The following is a 24,585-nucleotide window of genomic DNA, read 5'->3' on the forward strand; positions in this document are numbered from 1 at the left end:
CTGCTTCTGTGATACTTGAAAACAAAATGAAGGATGTTGTTTTAATAACTTTTTTTTGCCTGGCTGATTCTGATCCTCCTGCAGTCCCTAGAACTCATAAAGGTATTTTTTTCTACCCCTCCCCCCATAAAAGTTGAAAGATCAAATGTATTCTCTTTGTAGGTGTGTGAACAGATGTAGCTACATATATATTTTATGTGTCTAAATATAAAATATACATTTTACAGGCACTTCAGCTCACTCCCCAGTTGCTCACAGGAGCCCAAAAATGTGTGTTCCAAAGGGGTATTTATAATGGACTTCAGTCAAGGTGGTGACAGCTGAAAAGCATTATAATGAAGTCCCTGTGTGCATAAGTCTCACGTATACATGACTCCATGTGTGGAGAGCTGATAAGGTAAAGAGAACTCTGTAACTTGCAAGTAGCAAAGTCATGACTGGGTTGGGTTAGATCCTTCATAACAAGCGGAAATTAAAACTTGCAGTTGCTGTCTGTTCCACACACAGTCTATTCTGTTCCTCGTTCACTGTACTGGCCCTATGGAGAAGTCCTATAGCATTTAGTAGGGGATGATAACCTTTCCATAGACCTTTTAGAAATCACCTTATAGAATCTGAGAGAGAATTAGATCCCTGATACAGAATGCTACAGGCTGCCATAGAAAGGATTGCATCCTCTATTACATTTTATAGGCTTTTAAAGAGTAATGTCTATAGAATCCTATTTAATATCCATAGAACTACATTGGTTTCATCCCTATTCAATTTTTCAGGACATTCCCTTAACAAGATATTTCCTCTTTTGGTCACAGTCTTTTAAACCTGTGTCAGGCAGCACCACCAACTTCCCACAGTTAGGGTGAATCCCAGCTCCACTGAATTAAATGGCAAACATTCCATTGTCTTAAACAGGGCCAGGATTTCAACTTTAGATTGGCAAGCTCCTTGGGGCAGGGATTATCTTTTTGTTATACGTACCTCACCTAGCATAATGGAGTTCTCTAGACACTACCACAAGTAATGAATGGGAATACTAACCGGTTTCCAAATATAGGTTTATTCTGGTGTGGTTAGCCTTATTCTACAGATGGGGAAAATGAGGCACGAAGAGTTTGTTAAGGCCAATGTTTTCAAAAGTGGCCATTGATTTGAGAGCCCTCAGTCATACTACCAAATGCAGTAGGTTTGTATGGCAGTTTCTTTGCCATAAAAGCCCTCACTATGGCATGACCTTTTGTGAAATCTTTGCTGAGCATTGTAGAGGTACATTTTGGGGCAAAACTTTCAAGGAACATAGATTAGGGAAGTGTGGAATAGCAAGGTTCAACTGTCATTTTGCACTGCCCAGATCATAGGTTTGCTAATCCCTTGTCTTGAATGTTGAATGTTCTCAATTCAATACACCATGGCCCTGGATTTTCACAAGCTTCAAAACAGCTGCAATTGAAAGACCAAACCAAAACCTTCCAGAGAAAGATCTTCTCTTCCCAGACAACACAATTACACTGGCCCAAGATGGGTTATATTCTGCCCTGGGCCAGTGCCAATTTAAAGTAGGACATCTTTAGAGCCAGCAGGGCTAGAAATTGGGAGTTTTATAATCGTTGAAAGGGGATTCCAAGTCTCCAGCAGTACACACAAAGCTTACTTTTAGGCAGGAGCATAGACAGGAATAAAATATGATCACTTTTGGAAGAGGTGTGCCCCTGCTTGTCCCCCCTTGTGCATGCCCCTGCTTCCAAGGATACTGGACTTCAAAGTGGTGACATTTTTATGCACAGAAGAGGTACGTTAGGTCATTTTTAAAGAATGCAGCAATCCCAAACTCACACCAATGAAGCCTTTATACTATGTATTTGTTAGACTACTTTACAGTCCACACTCCTGAACAATAAGGATTTGTTCCAGTCAACATACAACAGAAAATAAAAAAAAAGTATATACTATATATTGACTTGAGCAAAGGGACAGAAATACATGGTTTTGAATAGAAATGTCAGATGATCTACAGATCTTCGTTGTAGAAGATGTATGGCATAACAGAAGGATGATTATTTTTCAAAGCCATGGGAACACACACAGTTCCCAACAGAGCAGTCAGTAGGACACTGGAAGACAGTGGACAAGTTGAAGACTGTTGGGTGGTGTAAGGGAACGAGTGAATTGGTAAAATAATGAGCGAGTGGAAAAACAAACCTGGATAATGCTTGACTTCCACTCACATTCTAGCTAAGACCTGGGCTCTTAAACAGCAGTACTCTCCAATTTGCTCTAATGACTGAGAGATCCATTGCAAGTGCCTACATTCTGGGAATGAGCAAGGAAGGGGCTGATCCAAAGCCTACCAATGTCAGTGGAAAGACTCCCATCTGCAGCAATGGGCTTTGGATCAGGCCTTGGGCAAACAAAGGTGAGGATTAAAAAAGCCTGGAGAATGCATCACAAAAAATGTTTATTTACTTGGAGGACTGTTGTGTAGTTTGTAATCACTTAAAATATGTCAGAATCTGCTAGCTAATGGTCTGCAGTAGGTTTGTATGGCAGTTTCTTTGCCATAAAAGCCCTCGTTACGGCATGACCTGCTGTGAAATCTTTGCTGAGTATTGTAGAGGTACATTTTGGGGCAAAACTTTCAAGGAACATAGATTAGGGAAGTGTGGAATAGCAAGGTTCAACTGTCATTTTGCACTGCCCAGATCATAGGTTTGCTAATCCCTTGTCTTGAAGAAACCGAGCCAAGGAAAATCCTATTTGTCATGCTTGGTTAGGAAACGAAAATTTAAGCAATTCCGAATCAGAACATTTGCTCACCTTGTTTCCCCATTGGCGCCCCTTGAAACGATCATCTTTCATCAGGCTGGACAGAATATCCTCCATCTTCATCTCAGAGACACTGACGCAGCAGAAAAGAAAAAAAAAATTGTAATGTCTCCTCTTTTCCCAAAGACAATGCTTTCTATATGGCTATGTCTACACCGGCAATTGAATGACAGAACTTTTGTCTTTCAGAGCTGTAAACCCTCCCGCCCCCCAAAAGACAAAAGTTTTGCCGTGACAAGTGCCAGTGCGAACAGCGCCGCTCTATTGGGGTAGAAGTTTTTTGTCGGCAGGGGAGCCAACAAACAGCAGCTACACTGCGCAACTTCTAGGGGCATGGCTGTGGAGACATAGCCTACAAAAGTGGACTCGCTTCTTCACCAAGGGGATCAGACATAACCAGTGATCCCAAAAACCCCACAGAATGGTAAAGCGGGGTAGAAGGGACCAACGCCTAAAATTTCAGCCTGAGATGATGCCCGATACGTTTTTATAGTGCTTCTGACTCCCAAAAAGTCTCACTTCAGACACAATTTACAACATTGCCATAACGGACACGGAACCTGGGAGATATCTGAAGACCTGGAGTGAAATCTTTGTCCTACTGAAGTCAATGAGAGTTTTTTATATTGATTTCAATAAGGCCACGATTTCACCCATAATCTTGCTCCCATTAAATTGAAGGGCAAAACTATCACACACTTTAATGGTGCAGAATCTAACATAACAGTAGCTATGGGTGGGAAGTGAAGAACACTGTAGTTCATTGGAACATTCTTGGCTCTCACCTACCATAAAGTCTTCAATAATTAGTACTTCCAATTTTAAGGTTTAACTGAAAATTATTAATTTAGCTTTAGAGAAAAGAAGCAGGGTAACTGGGAAATATTAGTGTATTATGGAAAAAGTACCAGATAAAGTTTTCATATGGTTCCTATCCTCAGTAACTTTGAACTGATCAGTTTTACAGTAATAATTGATAAGACTATGAACTTCTAACACACCTGGACGATCTCAAAGGACTTAATAAACATTAAGGTGACCTGTAAAAGAAAGGAATTGAGTTTGTGCACTTGTGTGTGCATATATATGAGAGAGAGAAATTCATAGATGCAAGGCCAGAAGGGACCATTCTGACCATCTAGTCTGACCCCTGTATAACACAGGCCACAGACCTTCCACAAAATAATTCTGAAAGAATATCTTTTAGAAAAACATCCCATCTTCATTTTAAAACTGTCAGTGCTGGAGAATCCACCAATACCCTTCGTAAATTGTTCTAATGGTTAATTACTCTCACTCATACTGTCTAATTTCCAGTCTGATATTGTCTAGCTTCAACTTTCAGCCATTGGATCGTGTTACATCTTTTTTGATAGATTGAAGAGCCCATAATTAAATATTTGTTCCCCAAGTAGATACTTATAGACTGTAATCAAGTAACCCCTTAACCTTCTCTTTGAGTCTATCACTATAAGGCATGTTTTCTAATGTCTAATTCTTTAATCATTCTCACAGCTCTTCTCTGAACCCTCTCCTATTTATCAACATTCTTCTTGAATTGTGGACACCAGAACTGGTTGCAGTATTCCAGCAGCAGTCGCATTTATGCCCAATATAGAGGTAAAATAGCCTCTCTTCTCCTACTCAGTTACCCCATAGCCCCCAAATCCTTTCAGAATCACTGCTTCCCAGGACAGAGCCCCCCATCCAGTAAGTATGGCCGATATTCTTTGTTCCTAGATGTATAAATTTACATTTAGCTGTATTAAAATGCATATTCTCTGCTGGCACCTGGTTTATTTAGTGATCCATACTGCTCTTTATCAGTGACCTGTCCTCTTCCTTATTTACCACTGCCAATTTTTGTGTCATCTGCAAACTTTATCAGTGATGATTTTATGTTTTCTTCCAAGTCACTGATAAAAATGTTAAATAGCATAGGGCCAAGAACCAACCCCCGCAGGACCCCACTGGAGACACACCTGCTGGATGGATATGTCCAATTTACAAAATGAGACACACCTGCTGGATGGATACTCCCGATTTACAATTACATTTTGAGACACAAGAAAGGTTTTTCCCCCCCTCCCAGAAAAGAAAGTGTTTCTTTTTGACAGGTTTCAGAGTAGCAGCATGTTAGTCTGTATTCACAAAAAGAAAAGGCACCTTGTGGCACCTTAGAGACTAACAAATTTATTTGAGCATAAGCTTTTGTGAGCTACAGCATTCCACCAAATGCATCTGATGAAGTGAGCTGTAGCTCACGAAAGCTTATGCTCAAATAAATTTGTTAGTCTCTAAGGTGCCACAAGTACTCCTTTTCTTTTTGTTTCTTTTTGCTTATTTTTTATTAGGTCTCATCTTTCCTTGTTTTAGTGGTGGACTCCTCAGAACACTAGAGAACTTGAGATGGAGCATTTTCAGCCTTCATGGGCAGAGTGTGTTTAGCTCTAGAATAGGAAAGGTTTTCTCCCACATATTAACAACCCCCTCGCCCAAATATTGTGTTGAAAAACAAATGCTTGAAAAGCAGGTATAAGCATTCATAGGTCATATCTTGTGCTAACTGAAGCCAATGGAAGTTTTTCCATTGGCTTCAATAGGACCAATATTTGGCTGTATGAACAGTACTGTATTAAGAATTAAACCAAAATTCTAGGAAAATTTGAGGGCCAAAATTTTTTTTCTGGCATATTATGCAGTTGCTCCTCCATGTTTTTCTACCTTAGCAAACTCTGTGCCCATGTGAAAGCATAGAGGGGCTTTTATTTTTAAATCACAGAATTCTAAATGTAACAAACAGATTTTTTTGGCCAAGTTCTTTTGCTTAATGCTGCCATGTGGAAGACTCCGGGTCAACATACAGACCCATCATATCATTCCCCAGCTCAATAAGGCATGGAGTGCATCCAAGTCTCCACTGGAACACACAAAGCTTACTTCCAGGCAGGCAAGTCAACCTAGATACAATCTACATGGAGCTACTATTAGGTGGGTGCATAACTGGTTGGAAAACCATTCCCAGGGAGTAATCATCAGTGGTTCACAGTCAAGCTGGAAGGACATATTGAGTGGGGTCTTGCAGGGATCAGTTCTGGGTCCGGTTCTGTTCAATATCTTCATCAATGATTTAGATAATGGCATAGAGAGTACACTTATAAAGTCTGCAGACGATACCAAGGTGGGAGGGGTTGCAAGTGCTTTGGAGGACAGAATTAAAATTCAAAATGATCTGGACAAACTGGAGAAATGGTCTGAAGTAAATAGGATGAAATTCAATAAGGACAAATGCAAAGTACTCCATTTAGGAAGGAACAATCAGTTGCACACATACAAAATGGGAAATGACTGCCTTGGAAGGAGTACTGCAGAAAGGGATCTGGAGGTCATAGTGGATCACAAGCTAAATACGAGTCAACAGTGTCGTAAAAAAACCTAAACATCATTCTGGGACGTATCAGCAGGAGTGTTGTAAGCAAGACACAAGAAATAATTCTTCTGCTCTACTCCACGCTGATTAGGCCTCAACTGGAGTATTGTGTCAAGTTCTGAGTGCAACATTTCAGGAAAGATGTGGACAAATTGGAGAAAATCCAGAGAAGAGTAACAAAAAAGATTAATGGTCTAGAAAACATGACCTATGAGGGAAGATTGAAAAAATTGGGTGTGTTTAGTTTGGAGAAGAGAAGAGAGAGAGGGTCATAATAACAATTTTCAAGTACATAAAAGGTTGTTACAAGAAGGAGGAAGAAAAACTGTTCTCCTTAGCCTCTGAGGATAGGACAAGATCAATGGGCTTAACTTGCCGCAAGGGCAGTGTAGGTTCCTAACTGTCAGGGTGGTTAAGTACTGGAATAAATTGCCTAGGGAGGTTATGGAACCTCCATCGTTGGAGATTTTTAAGAGCAGATTAGACAAACATCTGCCAGGGATGGTCTAGTTAATACTTAGTCCTGCCATGAGTGCAGGGGACTGGACTAGATGACCTCTCGAGGTTCCTTCCAGTCCTACATTTCAATGATTCTATAAAAGGCAGCCTATACAGCTCTGGAGTAGGGACCAAGCAGCCTCACTGTCACTCAGCAATGATGCTCGTCACGTGATTAAGGAGCTCCTAAAATCAGTCTATTTTCACCCAGAAGGATGGTGACAGCAACAAAGGATCTAGAGGCTAGGGGAAAAGAGTGGGATCACCAGGATTCTTCCATCCCCCACCATCCTGCAAAACAAAACACTGTAAAGGACTTTGTTTTACTAGCTTGCAGCATCCATTTCCCAGCCAAGTTATTTCCCTTTCCCACAAGATCTTGCAATCATTACGACTGATTGCAATGTTACTTGGGTTAGGGCTGATTGGACCTAGATTCCCTGTTGGATAAGCTCACTCACCAAGTCTGACATAGCCTCAGCAGCCATTTTCAATACGAGCCCTAAGACTTTATATTCTTTCCTTTCTGGGATCACAGTCAAAAAAGTGAAACTTCAACATCTCTTTCAGGTTACGTGTAAAACCAATGCCCTGCTTGTTTGTGATCATTAAAAATCTCATGGATCCTTTTGAAATAAAGGAGACAATCTGGTCTCATAGCCAAGTATCGCAAGGGGTGTTTATTTTCATGCTGTCTACTTCAATTTCTCCTGTCGTTTTAACTGGATGTGTTGCTCTCTACTCCCAGTTGTAATACATAAAGTAAAGCCCATGCATGAATGTTTGAAGGATGGGGCCTGGGTTTCCAAGAGGCTACATTCAGAGGTGGGTAGATGGATCCCTCTATACAAAAGACCAAATTCTTCTCTTTGTTACACTGATGTAAAGCCAAAGTAGCTCCACCAAAGTAAACAGAGTTGCTAGGGATTTATACCTGTTTACAGGAGAGCAGAGTTTGGACCACTATTTAGGAATCTTTCTAGATCAAAGTTATCATAGGAATGTAAGGATTCTGAAAGGTATTATTTTTTGTTTTCTTAAATTTGGTGAATTCAGAGATTAATAAAAACAATACTCTGCACTTCAGTGCCTGCAACTGAGGATCTCAAAGCACTTTACAAATAGGAATTGATCTCGATACTCACAATACCCTGCAAGACAGGGATAACAGTAGCGACCTATTTTGCAGCTATGGAAAAAGAGGCATAGACAGGTTAAATAACTTTTCCCAGGTTACACAGGGAGTCAACGGCAGAACCAGGAATAGAACCCAAGAGTAAATACTGACAGCTCCACAATTTATTCGCTAAATCACCCTGCTAAATGCAAGCATGGTACATGGGAAAGCTTCCCTCTACAGTTCTGCTAATGAACCTTGATTATGACCTGCAGTACCACACCATCCCTGATGTTTCAGTCCTACCCAGTTAAAGAAACTGAGGTGAACACAACTTCTTGAAACATCAAGTTCATGACATGCCAAGGAAGGAGCAGAGCCAGTCCAGAGAAGTTGTGATTCGGTCCAAAGGGTTCTGAGTTATGGTTCTGCATTGGCCAAGATCCCAACCTACGTGGAATGCAAGCATCATCCTTTATACAGCTATGAAATCCTGCACAGAGAAGATTCTTTCACAGAGAATGTAGAGGTAGAGAAAGGAAAGGGGAGGCAAGGGAATGGAAGGAAGGGAAATGGAGCATAAAAAGACAACCGAGGGTTTTTCTGTTTGTTTTTGAAAAGCATAATGGTAAATTAAAACATAAATGGCAACCACTTAAGCAAGAGAAAGGCATTTCTCCCCATACCCCCAAAGGTTGCTTTGACAAAGCTATGAATGAACATGTCAAGCCTTTGACATTGATTTGCCTGAGATATGTCACCCCGCTCCTCTCTCCTGGCGTGCTGCCAGCTCACAGCCTTATAGATATGCAAACTCAGTTCACAGCGGGGAGCATCATGCAAAGGGGAAATGGGGGGAATGACTCGTGCCTTCACGTGGATGCGCTTTCCTTCATAAATTAGTTAGGGAGCCGTTAAGAGATAAAGAAATTATCTGATGGCTGTCGAAGCAGGCGCGGCTAGATTACACTTGAAGGAACTAAAAAAGACATAAGGAAAAAAAAATATATATATATATCCATATCTCGCCGACTTTCTTCTACTTCTTGCTTCCTTCCTTTGAAGGAAAATCTTTTAGTTACACACAGGGTTGAGGCAGACCATTTTGGAATCTAACCTTAAAAAAAAGAGGGAAATACATAAGAAATGACAGGGAGGGAGGGGGGAAGAGAGAGAGAGAGAGAGAATTTCTGGCTAGGGAGGGAAAACGTAACATTAAATTACGCAAAGCAAGAAAACAAAGTTGCAAAGGAAACCATACAGCATTCCTGAACCCACTGGGTATTACTGTTCTCAGCAAAGCCAAAATGGAACCGTTTTGGCAAAGGCTAACCCTGCTCTGAGATTTTAGAAGCCAAATAATGACTTCAGGTACAGGTGAAAATTAATGAAAGGTAATCATTCCTAATTCTGAAAGAGATCTTCATTCAGGAACATGCTGCATCTGCTCTGATTATTTATGACTGTGAACAGTTCTGAACCTAAACCCAATGCCCACTGGGGGAGGAAAAAATCCTCCTGGCCAGATCCTTAGCTGGCATAAATTAGCATAGCTGTTAATTTACACCAAAACTCCAGTGACCCGTCTTGTGCTTTGTCTTCCTAGAAACACATTTTACCTACTATTTTACATACCGATAAACTCATCAGGACTTTAATTAAAAGCATATTTTCAGTTAAGCAAAGAAACAAACCACAAACATAGACAACTTATGCAGGCTTCATAGAAAGATACAAAGAAGATCCAGGAATAAAAGTTCTCATGGCAGTCCAGCGCCTGCTGTCTTTTGCCCTCTACCCTAATTTAAATGGTCAGGATTATCACCGTAATGCTCAGTTTATGAAGTGTGGTGGCAATTTGTATGGATGGCACTTGCTGCCCTGAGCTTCAAGTTGCCTTTCCAAATCTTTTCGGTAATCCATCAGCACTCCTCTCTAGCCTGTTGCCCCCTCACATACACTGGAACGATGATTTGGAAGAGAACTAGATATGCCACTACATACAACCCAAACCACCAGCCTGTCCCAATTAGCCACACATTTCTCTGATCAGGTAACTGTGGGTGAATTACACTCCACTCTTCTAGAGGCCCGTAATCCTATTGCAAGCAAGTTTTATTATGAGGATTAAATTGAAAAATAAGACAATATACTCAGTGTAATTTGGCTGTACTGATTTCAGAAGGGCTAAAATACATTCACAAACACCTCCTCTGGTCAAGCTGTGGGACATAACATCTAAGGACACCCAATGATCAGCATCCAGCTCAACAAGAGGTCTCCTTAGCTGCTATAACTGCTAGCAGGCTCAGGAGACACTGCTCCTTAAACGTCTCAAAAATACCCAAAAGGCTGAAACTTTGCTAATTAAAATTAAAGTAAAAAAACAAAACACATGCAATTTCACCTCTTTCTCTCACACAGGCAAAAATACAAACTTTCTACCTGGAGTTAAAAACTCATAATAATGTGGGATTTCACCTTTAAAATGTCGGTGCTACTTGTTACATGGAAGAGAAGGAAAAAAAAACAACTTGTCAGCTTAGCCCTCCATATCTTGCTGGCGTCTGCTTAATAGATCGTTTCCTGGGATGATGGATGGCTCTTTGTTAGACCACTCAATGGCTCACTGCCTAGAAGAATCTGGTATTTGTTGCCAATGTTAGTTTATTTCAAGAATCCAAAACTAAACTAGAATCTGGGCAGCTCCACCCCATATATACACACACACACACACACACAAAATAAAAGCCAGTTCATTTGTGTGTCACCATTTACGGGGCAGCACAGCAGTGATGTGACTTGGCTGTTGTTCTGAACGACAGGAGACGTTGATACGAGGAGCACAGGAAGGCGTGAACGTCCAAATGGCTGGTGAAGAGGTTTGGGACATGGGGGCAGAGTAAAGAGTGCTCCAAAGCAGCAGTGATTAGCACGTCCCTAGTTAGAGGTAGGCTCTTTCCCTCCTAAATTGTGAGGAAGACTTTAGTGTTCACAACAACTTCAGGACTGATAGCTCCCAGACACAGAACTCCTATTTATACACAAAGCAGGCACAGGCAGTGCAAACTTCCCCCACCCCTCAATGTACCTCATGTTGGGTCACCTCTAAGGGTCAGAAGGCAATTTGGTCTTTATGACATGTTCATCCTTGGTTTTATTCAGGAGGGAGCCGAGAGAGGGACTAACAGGGTGGTGGGTTTTGTGACGTAGACGCTTGTCCATTGAGAACTAAGACCTCATTTCATAAGGACTGCCGAACAACCATCCATATGTAGGCTCTGGGCATCCTTACTCGCCTGTCTGGCCTTCCTCAGCCATACTCTCATATTCTTTGACTAGCCAGAGCCGGCAAGCGCTACTGAAGCCTCCTCCTCAGGCTTTGCCAATACACCTCACTTTTAGCCTGCAACACTCATGCCATCCCAGTGCCGGGACCCTGTACAGTTCTACCAGCCTCTCTTAAGTAGGACTTGCAACAGTCTCTACTATTGCAATCCTGAGCCCAAACATATGGCACGGCTTGGCGAACTCTCTCAACTGTGACCTGCAACTCCCCAGTTATGCCAGTCCTGGATCTCTGGTGAAGAGACAGCATGAACTCTGACAACGTGGACAAGTGTCCAGTAGCCATTAGAGATGCTCACTTGACTTGTGACCTCCAGTAGGCAAGGTCTGAACACAGGGCTTTAAAGGTAACAACTGTGCACAATAGCTCCCTTCCTTGCCATCCCCCACACAGTACATTTGTCATATTGAGGATTTTATAGATTTTAGTTCCCTCTTTTTGCCATTCTGTGGCTAGTCCTGAAGCACAAGAATTAATAACTCTTATTAAAACCTGTACAAGACACAGTCCCTCTGCAAGTGCCATGGAAGGTTAATTAGCTGAGATGAGCTGAAACTTTTGTTCAGGTTTCTGACTCACTTAATCTTGTGAGAAGCCAGCGAGTTGACATATTCTGCCTCCGAAGGAGTCAGGACGAGCAAGCTGTTCCCATGACAGCCAATCCGAGCCGTCCTCCCAATTCGGTGGACGTATTCCGCAGGCGAAGCTGGAGCGTTATACTTCAAAAGGAAACATAAGAGGGAAAAGGAAGAATTAACAGAACACGGTGGTGTTAATTATAAACAAGGCACCTCGTCTATTAACCTAGAGAGGATCTGGGTGCCTTACCTTCCTTAGAAAGGGGCTGTTTATAAAGAACCCATCAGACTGATCCCTGGAACCATCACTCAGCTCAGCCTCATCAGCCATAGCAGGGTTTTGACATGAGAATGTGACACATTGGCCAAGTTTCAGATAATAGGACAGTTTCCCCATCTCAATGTCTCTCTTCACCTTTTAAATTTTATTTCTACACAGGCTTGTCAGTAATCTGTTTGCCTTTTTTTTAAAAAAACAAGATTGCCCACACAGAGCAATAAGCTGCCTGCAGTACATTTGGGAGGAAAGCTGCCAGGAGAAAGGAGAAGGATTCAAATTCAAAGTCAGGCTAAATTGCTCTGGTTTATTTAAAGTGAATCAGTGCCAGTTACTCAGCAGAAAACCACCATAGGCAAAGTACAGGTGTACAGCTCTTTATGTAGGAGGTAGATGTGGAATACAGACCAATTGTCTTTTCATCTCTACTCATCAGACACTATTAACATTTTGATTAAGCCCCCAGTAATAAACCAGTGATGCCCATTTACTTCAATGGGCATTAAAGGTGCTCAGCAATTTGTAGGATCAGGTCCTATAAATTGGGACACGTCCTCCCCCAATCTTCCTGGAAAACCAACACGCACAGAGATACTGCTTAGAAGTAAGCCCTCTGCAGTTTACTTGGAAAAAACCCAACGACCAAAGCCCATTTTAGTCTTTATATCTGCACCCTTTGGCAAAAATCCCACTGGCTAGAGGTCTGAGTAAGATGCTGTGAGCAATCTAATTGCTCCCTGCAGGTCAGTGCTCATGGACACTGCTCTCAAGACAACTGAGCTTTCGCCTTCTGGACAAGCACAAGTCTCCCAGGGCCTTAGATAATTTGCACTGTGTTCAAGCTTTGGCAACTATATCTTTGGATAAATAAATTTGGCCTGCAAACTAAAGACTTTGCCCCCATCCTCCTCTGACCAGCTATTTGCTACAAAATCTATCTTTTTTTTATTTTATTTTTTTTAGCTAAAATTAAAATCAGACTAATTACATCGAGGGGAGTGCTAGAAATTAAAAGGCTTTTTTGTTGGTGAATATACCATGCTAGTACCCAAGCATCTACACATCCACTGGGAGGTAGCAGAACCTTGGGCCAGATGCCATCCCAGCCACACTGCTATTTTGAACATGCTGGCTCGATCAAAGCTAGAGCGTGCCCAAATTATACCTCACAGCTGCAATGGAGATGGACCCTTAGTAGGTGAAAATCTTGGGTTCCATATTTCTCCTTGTATTTTTCAAAGTCAACTTGTAAAACTTAAAATTATTTTGAAGTTAAAAACAATATTTTACACACACTCCTCTCTCCCCCTCAGTCCTTGAACTTACAACCTGCCATTTATTCAGAGTTCGATCCAGCTCCCACTCAAAAGAAGGGCAAATTCTGCTGTGGAAAAAGAGGGTACCTGGGAATCTTGTGACCCAGAAGGAAGCTTGGGCCCCGATCCTGTGGGATCTACTGCACCTGTGGACCACAGCACTTACGCAGAGACTGTAGCACTTGACCTAGCATGGACCTCCAGGTTTCATGGATTGTATCCAGGTATAAGAGTATCAATACAAGGTTTCACTTGTCTGATCATGAGTATATAGTATTTATTTACATGCGCACACATGGAAACCTACCTGAACAATCCAGGTAACCCGAGGCAGGTCTAATCCTCGTGCTGCGACATCCTTTAAAAGTAATTTTAAAAAATACAATTTTTAAAAACTGCTTACAAAATAAAGGCAGATACAATGCATTCAGAATGATCAATATTTGGGGAAATGCAGAGTTTCAGGCTGTGGTAGTTTTACATACTTTGTTTAAATGGAGACAGATAGAAAGTTTAAAACCAATGTTTATGAGTTAAACAAAAACAAAGTCAAAAAAAGGGTTTTTACAAAACCAGAAATATTTTCATTATTCTGGGCCAGACCCTTGCAGATGTAAATATACCCATTTCACTGGAGTTATGCTGATTTATGCTAGCTGAGTCTTTGGCCCTTTAAATTCTATGGGAGCAATTCTGCCACCCTCATGCTCGTGATGCCTTACTTCTTGATTTGTGCCACTGAAGAAAATGGAAGTGCTCAGACAGTAAGATACTATCCACTATGACTAAGGGTGGCAGTATGTAGCCCTCTGAAAACAAATGTTACTGTTTGAAATTAAGCCTTCCAATGCAATGTTTGCAATCTGGATGTTTCAGCTTGTGTTAGTGCACGAGAACCTAAGAGTGGAAACCAACTTGCCTGAGTTTACTTTCCAAGCACCTGCTTCTTATTTAAAAGGCCAACAAGCACTTCAATAGAGACCAAGACTTGCAGGGAGCAGATGGGCTCCTCCAGAAGATGGGACCTGATCTAGCCATTTGATTTACACTGAACAGGTTTTGATTTGGAGCAATAAAACTCAACCCTGAAGAGAGCAGTCTGAAATCCTGCCGCTGCTGAGAGAATTATACGAAGCACTGGCTAGTGAACTGGCTCACCAACTTGCAGAAGGACTTTTGAGTGAGATCCTTTGACATACCCACAGACGGTGAAGATTACAAACAAACCTCTTCTAACAAGTCTTAAGGTTTAAATATTGCCCTCCAAAATAGCTTCAAAATCCCCATCCCTGATTTCCTGCAGCATCAGTATCATCCTTACACATTCCTTGGATTTAGCAATCGCCCCACTCAGTACAGTGATGGTATGCAGATTTGACTCTGCTGGGAAATGTTTTGGAACACATGTATCTTTCAGCTCGTTGCAAAATAGAACACATTAAGAATGTAAGTAGGAGCCTAATGTGCTAAAAATGTGTCAGCCACCCACTGAAGTGTCTTCAAGCAACTCCCACGCACGTGAAAGACTAGGAAGCCGAAGTTCCAGCAGCAAAGGCCTTCCCATGAACGCCTGCCAGGTTACACTGTGGCTCCAAGTGAAGTCAAACAGTAGCCACTTTGCATAGAGACCACTTAGGGTATGTAGACACCTGCAGCTGGCCTGTGCCAGCAGACTCGGGCTCAGGGGGCTTGGGTTGAGGGGCTGTTTAATTATGAGGTCATTGTTTGGGCTTGGGGCTGCAGCTCGAGCTCTGCGACCCTCCCACCTTGCAGGGCCATGGAGTCTGGGTTCCAGCCGGTCCCCAGATATCTACACTGCAATTAAACATCTCCTTAGCCCAAGTCAGCTGGCACAGGCCAGCTGTGGTTGTCTAACTGCAGTGTAGACATACCCTTAGAAGTCAACACATCCTTTTGCACTGAAGTGCTCATTATGAAACGGCTCACTCCTACAGTCAGATGAGCGGATGTGCAAAAAGTCACATAAAAACATTAAAGCAAATAAATAGGGAGAAATCAATTTTGCAGCAGTATGGGAAGATCAGAGAGGTCAATACACCCTATTCCTCTGAACCTGTGTTCTCAAGCTCCAGGTTGAGAACCCCTGCTGTAAACAGCATTATCCCCATTGTACATTTGGGAAAGCAGACAGAAAAATGAAGAGGTTAATTCTTGTCCTAACAGAGAGTCAGGGGTAGGAGCTGGGATTAGAATTTAGGAGGAGTTCCAGACTCCTGCTCAGTTCATTAGGCCATGCTGCCTTCTCAGTATCGGCAGCAGGATTCAGTTTAGTTTGCTAATTACTAACATTTATTCTCTTGAGGATTATACCAGCCTTTTAAAATGAGGTCATGTGATTTACTGGTAATTGGAAAGCTCTGCAGCCCTTCAAAGATTCCTCAACATTAGCCCACGTGGGTCTCTTGAGGATCCTATTCCTATAAACTGTGTAGTGTGAAAGCAGCACAGTGCAGCTAGGTGGCATTACTCTGAGCCTACTCGCTTTCTGCTGCTGGGACACCCCATATGCGATGAGATTCTTACTTCGTAAACCTCCGTAAAATACTCTTTGGGAATCCGCTCTGGGAAGGTACCAGACAGAGCTACAGAATCGCGGGAATAAATATCCCTTTTACAAGCCCCAACTAAACTAGATGGTCACATTTAGCGGTTCTCAATGCTCCAGAGGTGACATCCTGGTATCAGTGAAGTCAACGAGGTTCAAATTTGATTTGAGCAACTCCTTCAGTTCTGACCAGCTATTCGATTCCATTCTAAAGACCCACTTCTATTAACTGGGATTTACCACACCCAGCAGAGATATGAGAATGAGCTCTGACTCGCCCCAGTCCACTTTATAACTAGATACGCTGCCACGCTCAGTGTGTTGAAGCACACCAGACACGGTACGATGCATGTCAGTAACGCACATGCTGATATCATCGCTAGTACAATTAGGGCCAGATTTGCACGTGGCCTCAAAGAAATTGCTGGTGCAAATCTCTACCCAGCTGATCTGAAACACAGCCAGGTAGCTATCACTTCACTATGAAGAGCCAGGCCTGCAACTCAGTGAGTACAAAAAGATGACAACAGTTATCTGTGGGCTCAAGAACTGCTCCCACAAAAAACAGAGGCGGGGGCTGAAAATCTGGCTTTTAACTTCACATCGTTAGTGGAAACGACAGAGACCCAGAGATTAGAGGTGAGAAAAGACTATTCGGCATTCGTGAGGAAGTCCAGAGGATCTTCCATTTAACGCTCCCCTTAGTTTTTCCAAGGCACATGGCAAAAGCGAGAAAATGCCCTTTGCAGCCTATCAACACCACTCCTTAATCAGCTGTAACGATCCCTGCTGGCCCAAGCCAGGAGCTTCTCCTCCTACCTGGTGCCTGAGTGCATTGCCTTCACAGCTCTCAACAGCAATGGGCCTTCCAGCCGGGAGTGGGAGGAACATGGAGACTAATTTACAGGAACGATATGAAAGGAACAGCAATAGAGCAAGGAGGAAAAAACCGCAGAAGCCGTATACAGGTGTTTCATCTGATCCCATCTGCAGCTAGACTGGAAGCCACAGAAGGGCATGGCATCAGGATGTATCCAGCCGGGGGGACCACTGAAATTGTTGGAATTTCTGCTCTTACCGATTCTTGTCACCAGATTGTGTTAGTTGCCTGTGGCAGGGTGAGGGGTCAGGGAAGTGACTGAGGAAGCTAAACAAGGTGAATTGCCACAAAACATTACCGACGGACATGAAACTTTTGTTTGGGCCTCAGTCCACTGGGTCGCTTTTGTGCAACCTAATGACGGTGAAAGAATCACTAAAGTCGCTTTTGAAAGACACTCAATGGTGAGGTCTTGAAGATCCTGGGCTTGACAATTGGTTGCCTACATGAGGCCTAGAAGTACAGATGGAAGGCAGCTTGCTCAGGTGCCAGGCTGTCAGTTGGATTAAAATGACTCATTTATTTACCAAAGAACCTAACAAAGTGCTTTAACTAACAGGGAGAGAGGGCCTAACAGCTCTCCGAGCTGGGGAAGGAGCTCTCGTGCTTACCCGGCCTGCCAAAAGTCATTACTGCTGAGTGTGGAAAGCCATCAGCAGGGTAGAGACCCCCACCGGCAGGGTGACAGATTGGGCTGCGTAATCAGAGGAGGAAGGAGAGAGCACAGAAGCTGTCAGAAGCGAAAGCTCTTGGCTGGGGCCGCCAGAAAACTGGCAAGATGAGTTAGCGTGACTGAATAAACAGCAAACAATCTCCAAATGATCTTTCCTCTCTCCCTGGAAGAGATGAACTTGTTTAAAAGGCACATCCCGAAGGAAGCTGCGCAGAACTTCAGCTGCAGGAAACCCTTGGAGAGTCACAGCCTCTCTATTCTTTGTTTGCCAGCCTACTTTGCATGGCAAAAAAAAAAAAAAAATTATATTATATAAATAATTAAAGAAACAAAGCATCACAGGGACTGCCACCATGGAAAGATGAGTGAGAGGGACGCTGGAGTCACAGAGAAATAGGAAGGAAGAGGGATTTTTTTTTTCCACGGCTCTTTGTTAAGTAACAGAAGCCTGCAAAGAGGGCTTTGTAGTAAAGGGGTTGGGAACTCCCCCACGTGAAACATTTTCACTGCTACTCAGGGAATGACAACTGTATAGAAGACACCGGCTGTCAGATAGAGCAATGAACTAGTAGGCAGGAGGCAGGCACATTTCCTGGCTGTTCTGGGGAAGTCCGTGTTAGGTGGCACCTGCAGTTCGGGAATAGTGCTAAGTGTCTCTCTTTCCCTAAGGTATTTATATGGCTCGCATTTTCCAGACGGGGCAGTGAGGCACAGAGAGACACAAAGGGCTTGTCTGTGCGAACACTTAATTTGTGGTAAGCTGGCGTGTGACTTGACCCTGCACTAGTTTGCACATACTAAGGATCCATGTGGACCCTGCAGCTACACACTAAAATCTCCTTTGTGTGCTTTAATCAATTCCCATTTCACGGCGGGGTAAGTCAAAGCGCACTAGGGAACCGTTAAGAATGCAGCAGCAGGGTCCCCGTGGACAGTCAGCAGGCTAGTGCAAAGTAGATTTATACCCCGGCTTGCCACAAACTACGTGTTCATACAGACAAGCTCTCTGTGACATCCTCAGAGTCACAGAGGACGGCTGCAGTAGAAGAGGAAACAGAATCCAAGTCTCCAGAGTCCCAGGCTAGCACCCTCATCACTGGAGTATCTTCCTTTCTGTTCCCCTTCATCCTATTTATCTTCCCGTCTGTCCCCACCCTGCTCCCAAGAGCGGAGTATCTTGTAAAGGAAGTTGTCATAGACTGCGCCTCCTCTCCCAATCCAGCTTCCTGTTGAATTGTCTCTCCTAGGAGCAGGTGCTCAGCAAATTGCGGTACGCAGTAAATTGATTCATCTCTGTCTCTTTGTCCAAGGCTCAGTCTCCTCCCTCTACTTCTACCTGGGAAGAAGGTAACTGAATCTTCCCGTTCTCTCCCTTCCTACCCAGCCCCATTGCAGCTAGATCCTGTGAGCCCAAGGAACCAACACCAACTTCCCAGCTGTTTATAAAGGGTCCATGCTGAGTATAAATGTACTTAACTAAAGAGCACCAGCCCAGAGACATACACCTGCAGCCGCCTAGTCATGGCTTGAGACAAAGGAACAAAGCAGGGCACAAACCAAGGAGCAGCTCAGGTTTATAAAACAGGCTAGTTCTCCAACTGCCTTTGTCTAGATTTATGCTAAAGAAGATGATCGCGGCACGTAGCTAGAAAGCAACAGGCTGGTTTAAGGAAGCAGAAAGCTTCACCCACCACCAACTGTTGTGCCCTCGTGTGATCCAGTAAAGCATCTTCTATGCACTGCGGTTCTTAGATGTTGAGAATCACCCAGTTAAAACCATGGCACAATGATTAGCAGGAGGAAGAGGGTTAAGCCACCAGCCTTTCATTTCTGCGGATTCTGGGTTCCAAACCTGGATCAAGTTCCAAGTGAAAAGGAATTTTCAAACCAGCCCTTTGTGCCATGTGACTGGCACAGAAGAGATGGGGATGTATTGAAATTCAGGAATGAGGTGCATTTGCACAGCTGCACCATGCTCATTATAATTCTCCCTAACTTCTGTGGATGGATTTTGCGGCTCACTACCCTTGCACTTCATCCATCTACTTAAAGCAGATCTGAATTTGTGCATTGATGGGAGATGGAGGGACCAAAACTACAGACTTGATAACTTTGAACATATGCCACACAGAAAAGACAATGTGTTTATGTTCCATCTGCACTTCTACAGAAAAATGGAGCAATATGTTGTTAGCAAACCTACATTTACTACCCATCGAACCTTCACACAGCCTTGCATGCTGCTTTCTAAATTGGGGTTGGCCTATAATTACACAGTAATATGCTACTTCCCTGAAAAAGCTTTTAATATAGAGCATGAGCACAGATTCTAGAAAATAACAGTTATATAGTATTTAACATTACCTAGGCTATGTCTTCACTACCCGCCGGATAGTGATCGATTCTATCGGGGATCGATTTATTGAGTCTTGTCTAGATGCGATAAATCGATCCCCGAATCAACGCCTGTACTCCACCTTGGCAGGAGGAGTAAGCGGAGTCAACAGGGGAGCTGCCGCGGTCGATTCACTGCTGTGAGGACGGTCAGGTAAGTCAAGATACTTCTACTTCAGCTACGCGAATAGAGTAGCTGAAGTTGCATATCTTAGTTCGAACCCGCCCAGTGTAGGCCTTAGTATTAGTTTCAAAGTATTTTACAAACATCAGCAAATTAATAAGATTTACAGCCCTCCTCATGCCGCGGTAGATAAATATTATCTTGATATTATCGGGGAAACCGAGGCACAGTGACTTGCTCAAGGTCAAGCAGCAAACGGAAGTGGGTTCCTAGGGCCAGGACTAGCATTAGATGGGAACATTTTGCAGGTGTCACAATCTGGGAGAAGCAACACTCTGAGTCAAAGGCTCCTCTATACAAGGTTGGTAATCCCAGTGCAAACTATGGCTTTTACATACAATACAATAAACTACAAAACCCCACAAACCTGCCACCTTTTCCCTTTAAGAACAATATGTCACAGCAAAGAGAGTAATTTCAGAGCTGGAGAGGGTTTCTCAGCTCTAATTACTCCCGATCACTGTAATTTACAAGTTTGCCGTGTGTCGAAATCACCAAGATTCACACGTTTTCAGATCAACAGCTGCCACTATTAGAGAGCAAATCGTGCAGCCTTCTGCACCATTGCAGCAGGCTAGCTGTGGCACCGAGGGTCAGAAGCTAGAAGTGGGAGGTGCCACATCTACACAAGGGTGCCAGCAAACTTTAGTAGAGCATGGCAATTTCCCTCCTCACCCTTGAAAGAAGCTTGAAGGGCAAGCCATGGATAGCAACAAAGCAAAACTCATTTATAATGAAGTAGTCCTCTGGCTGGTCTTCCCTTTAATCCCTGAATGTTTGTGTCTTTAACCTTGGGATAGTCATCAAGTCAGGATAGCTTTCTGTTTACTGCACATGTAGGGCAAGTTGTCACAAATGGACACATTTTCCAAGACATGCAGGTATACAGACATTTTACATATGGTGCCTTACATGCAAGGATCATAAAGTAATTTACAAAGAGCAGTAAAGTTCCTATTCTACAAGTGAAGGAAACTACAGCATACAACCGATAAATGCCTTTCCCCTAGAGAGTCATGATTAGATCAAGGTCTCTCACCAAGTCATCTGCTCTACCCAGTATACAATACTGCCTCCCAGATCAAGACCCATATAGTCTTTTGCATGTTACATGCTACGTTACCTACAGTGCAAAGTAAGATGCCTGTCTTGCATTGTAAGAACTCCTGGAACACTGCTGTCCTTTCCTAGAGGATAAAAGAAATACAGCACATGTTTATACTCTATTGTAAAGCAAATAACTAAAATTTAACAGTTTATGTTGAACCCTCTTCATCTTCCATCATTTCTGTCCAGCTTCGAGAAGTGGGTGGAATTCTGTGGCTCCATCCCAGCACCTTAGGAGATTTGGAAGTGAAAAAAAAAAAAAAAAAGTCTATGGCAATAGTGGTGTCACTCCACACAGTAAAGACTATCACACCATCAAGGAAGGGGGGGGTGGGAGTTCCAGGGGGCTCGACTGGGGGCGGGGGCCAGGCCACACCTTGCTGTTTGGGGAGGCATAACCTCCCTCAGCCTTCCCTACCTGGCCCTCCATACAATTTCTGTACCCGATGTGGTCCTAGGGCCAAAAAGTTTGCCCACACCTGGACTAGAAGGAGGCAGGTCTAGTTGCAGGCTTAGACATAACACTGCCTGGGAGAGTCTATGAGGTTCCCCCTAGTGGTCAAGTTGGGTTAAAGCACTGTGACAGTGAAAAAAAAAATCACTGCTTTCCTCTCCCCCAATCCATGCAACACTCACATCTTGGGGGGCTTAAGTATCAGAATCATCAACTGCTGAGCTGAATGAAACATTTTCTCGAACCCACTCTAAAGTGAGACCTTCCCTGCCATTCCCCCATCAGCAACCCCAGGAAGACACTCGCATGTGGGAAAGCAGCTTAGCCTTGTCACCATGGCCTGGGCCATATACACTGAATTGTCACCAGAGATGTCTCTCACCCTAACAGAGCTTGGAACATGGGCTCATCTGACATCACCTCACACAGCTCTGCCAAGACCTGACACAGCTCCACCAATTCACCTCCAGCTCTACCTGCAGAACCTTTTGCTATTCCAGCCTTGGGACTTTCCTGAACAGACATTGTTTATTGCATTCAATCACACTGTATTTTCTTGTGAAATAAACAGGGACTTTGACTGACATCACCCCATCAAACCCACATGAGGCAATCCTTGAACCCAGGTCTCCAGAGGCAAAAGGCTAATGCTTTAATTTACTGTACCACCTGGTCTCCGCCACCTCTCCTCTCTGCTCAGCTGAGGGAAGTCAGTGAACACGTCCCAATCTACTTTCCTGAGTTGTCTTAGATCTCAGCCTTTCCATTTCTCTAGCTCAGGCTGTCTCTAGCCTCAAGAATATCACACTTCTCTTTGGTATCTATTGGTAGCAGTTTTTTTTCCCCCAAGGTACCCTTGCCCTCACTCTCCAAGCCTTGCTCCAACTCCAATCCCTATGAATATAGGTCTATTTCTAGCAGGGGGCTAGATGAAAGAGACATCTATGGAATCTTTACGCATTTGCCCCCCGGCTGGACACATCATTCTGCTCTGAGGAAGGACAATAGCAGCCTGGGCCTCCCTGACATGCCCAACCTTCTCCCAACAAAAACGAAAGAAAAGAACGCATTGCATCTTGTTGACACTGACAGCAGCCGTGCTCAGCAGTACCATATGGGATCCACAGTTTAGCTCCATTAATGCTCTTAATTTGAGGACATCAAGCACTAATTACACACTGGGTACTAAAAAGGCAAAACCCTTCCCTTGATGCCAGCTACTTAGTGGCGTTCTGTTGCCTTAACAGCTGGTCGGGGTAGAGTCGGACCAGACCAGGCCTGCTTGCTCTCAGGTGGGCAGGCTGAGGGAAGGCCAGAATACAGGACAGTGAAACACATGTTCCTGGTATTGGCAGGATGGGAATGAGTGAGAAAAACAATGGCTCTTCACCTCTTGCCTCATCAAATGAGCACTGTTCAATTGCCATCTCTGCCTTGCTGCTCAGGGCAGGGCAGGGCAGTGACTCTCCCCCTGGGAGGGGGCAGGGAGAGCGTTGCTGACTTTTCAGAGATAATGGCTCACACGTTTCACTCTCCTACTAAGAGAGAATGAACATTCACAGCAGAAACTGACACGCTTCTCCTGGCCTCTCACTTCCTTCTGGATCAAATCTTATTCTAATCAGCTGGTCAGCCAGGCCCTGCATGTCCAACACCAACACACCAGTCGCTTTGTTAGGTGATCTTTCGTTGGGTTGCTGTAATACAATCCCCTGCCAGACAACTCTCTCCCACGGGACTGTTCTTTGCAGCCAAAGCCAGTCTGCTCAGCTCCATAATAATGGGGCCAGCAACTGGTTAGTCGATACACTGGCTGACCGAGTCCTGAACGTTATTCATAATAAACTTTATTTATAAGATTATTTCCTTTGCTAGTCAAAGCACTTTCCTGCCTACCTCAGAAAGCTGAAAATGTAGGCTCACAAAGGGGCAATCGTTTAAGTTTGTCCACTGGGGAACGTTGTGTGACTGCATCAGCGCACCGAAACAACAGCACAGCTTTGCCGTAGCGCTTTGCGGGCGTGGATCACTCTGTGTATTAATGCATGGGGAAACCGAAGCTCCCACAAGGTGAAATGACTCACCCAAAGTCACACAATGGATCATTGGCCGAGTCCAGTATAGAAGCCAGGTCTCCGGACTCCCATACCTGTGCCCTAACTGCTGGACCATGTTGCCACACTTAAGAGGGCTGACCAAGGCTGGAATCAGAAGAGGAGAAGGAAGAGGAAGTTTCTGCTACAAGACAGCATCTGCAGACCCCCTTCACCAGTGTTCTGTTCACATCATGTGACCCCTTGGGTATAAAGAACCCATAACATGCCTAGAAGTGCAGCTGCATAGATTCAACAACACAGTGAGTGACAAATTTCCAGTCCTCGCACCATGTACCAGAGGGGATGATGATATTTACCTCCTTTGTAAAGTGCTTTGAGAGCCACCGATCAAAGGGGCAATATAAAAGCGAGGTATTGGTATTATTATGATGTACCAGTTTTACCACAATCAAGTAACTGGAATGTGGTTGTGGAACAAAACAGAGGATGTGGAAAACACTTTTCCTGTGGGGGAGGAGATTAGGGTGGAGGGGCAAATGAGGACAGTCCTCAGCCCATTCCACTTTTAATACACTCTTCAGCAGTGCTCACCTCCTGTTCCATGTTGCCGTGTAGTCGCAGGAACTTTAAGTGTGAACAGGGGAGTGGCAAACGTTCAGGTTCTTCAGCCTCTTGGCCTCCCAGCAGGATTTTCAGGAGGAGCTTGTAGTGGAACTCCACTTGCTCACAGCTGGAGAAAAAAACGATCATCTTGTGGCGTTTTTCAAACTGCAGGGAGAACAAGAACATGCACATGGCCATATTTATAATGATGATTCTCTGATCCCTCAATGACCTCAATTTCTTATACATCCGAAGACAGACCAATTAAAAATGTTGGCACAT

General features: G+C 43.7%; 1 protein-coding gene across 4 annotated transcripts in view; it reads right to left on the reverse strand.

The window, feature by feature from the left end:
* Positions 1–24,585, reverse strand: part of DDX31 (DEAD-box helicase 31) — a 69,001-nt gene that overhangs the window by 25,574 nt on the left and 18,842 nt on the right. For all 4 annotated transcript variants that reach the window (XM_038374965.2, XM_043498802.1, XM_043498803.1 and 1 more), the window contains 5 exons: positions 24,292–24,468; positions 21,210–21,269; positions 13,693–13,743; positions 11,794–11,933; positions 2,812–2,893 (listed from right to left, as the gene is read on the reverse strand). In XM_038374965.2, coding sequence (XP_038230893.1) covers positions 2,812–2,893; positions 11,794–11,933; positions 13,693–13,743; positions 21,210–21,269; positions 24,292–24,468 — 510 coding nt within the window. The remainder of the gene's footprint in view (positions 1–2,811; positions 2,894–11,793; positions 11,934–13,692; positions 13,744–21,209; positions 21,270–24,291; positions 24,469–24,585) is intronic.

This window comes from Dermochelys coriacea, chromosome 16 (genome assembly GCF_009764565.3).
Source record: "Dermochelys coriacea isolate rDerCor1 chromosome 16, rDerCor1.pri.v4, whole genome shotgun sequence".
In the NCBI taxonomy this organism is placed as follows: domain Eukaryota; kingdom Metazoa; phylum Chordata; order Testudines; family Dermochelyidae; genus Dermochelys; species Dermochelys coriacea.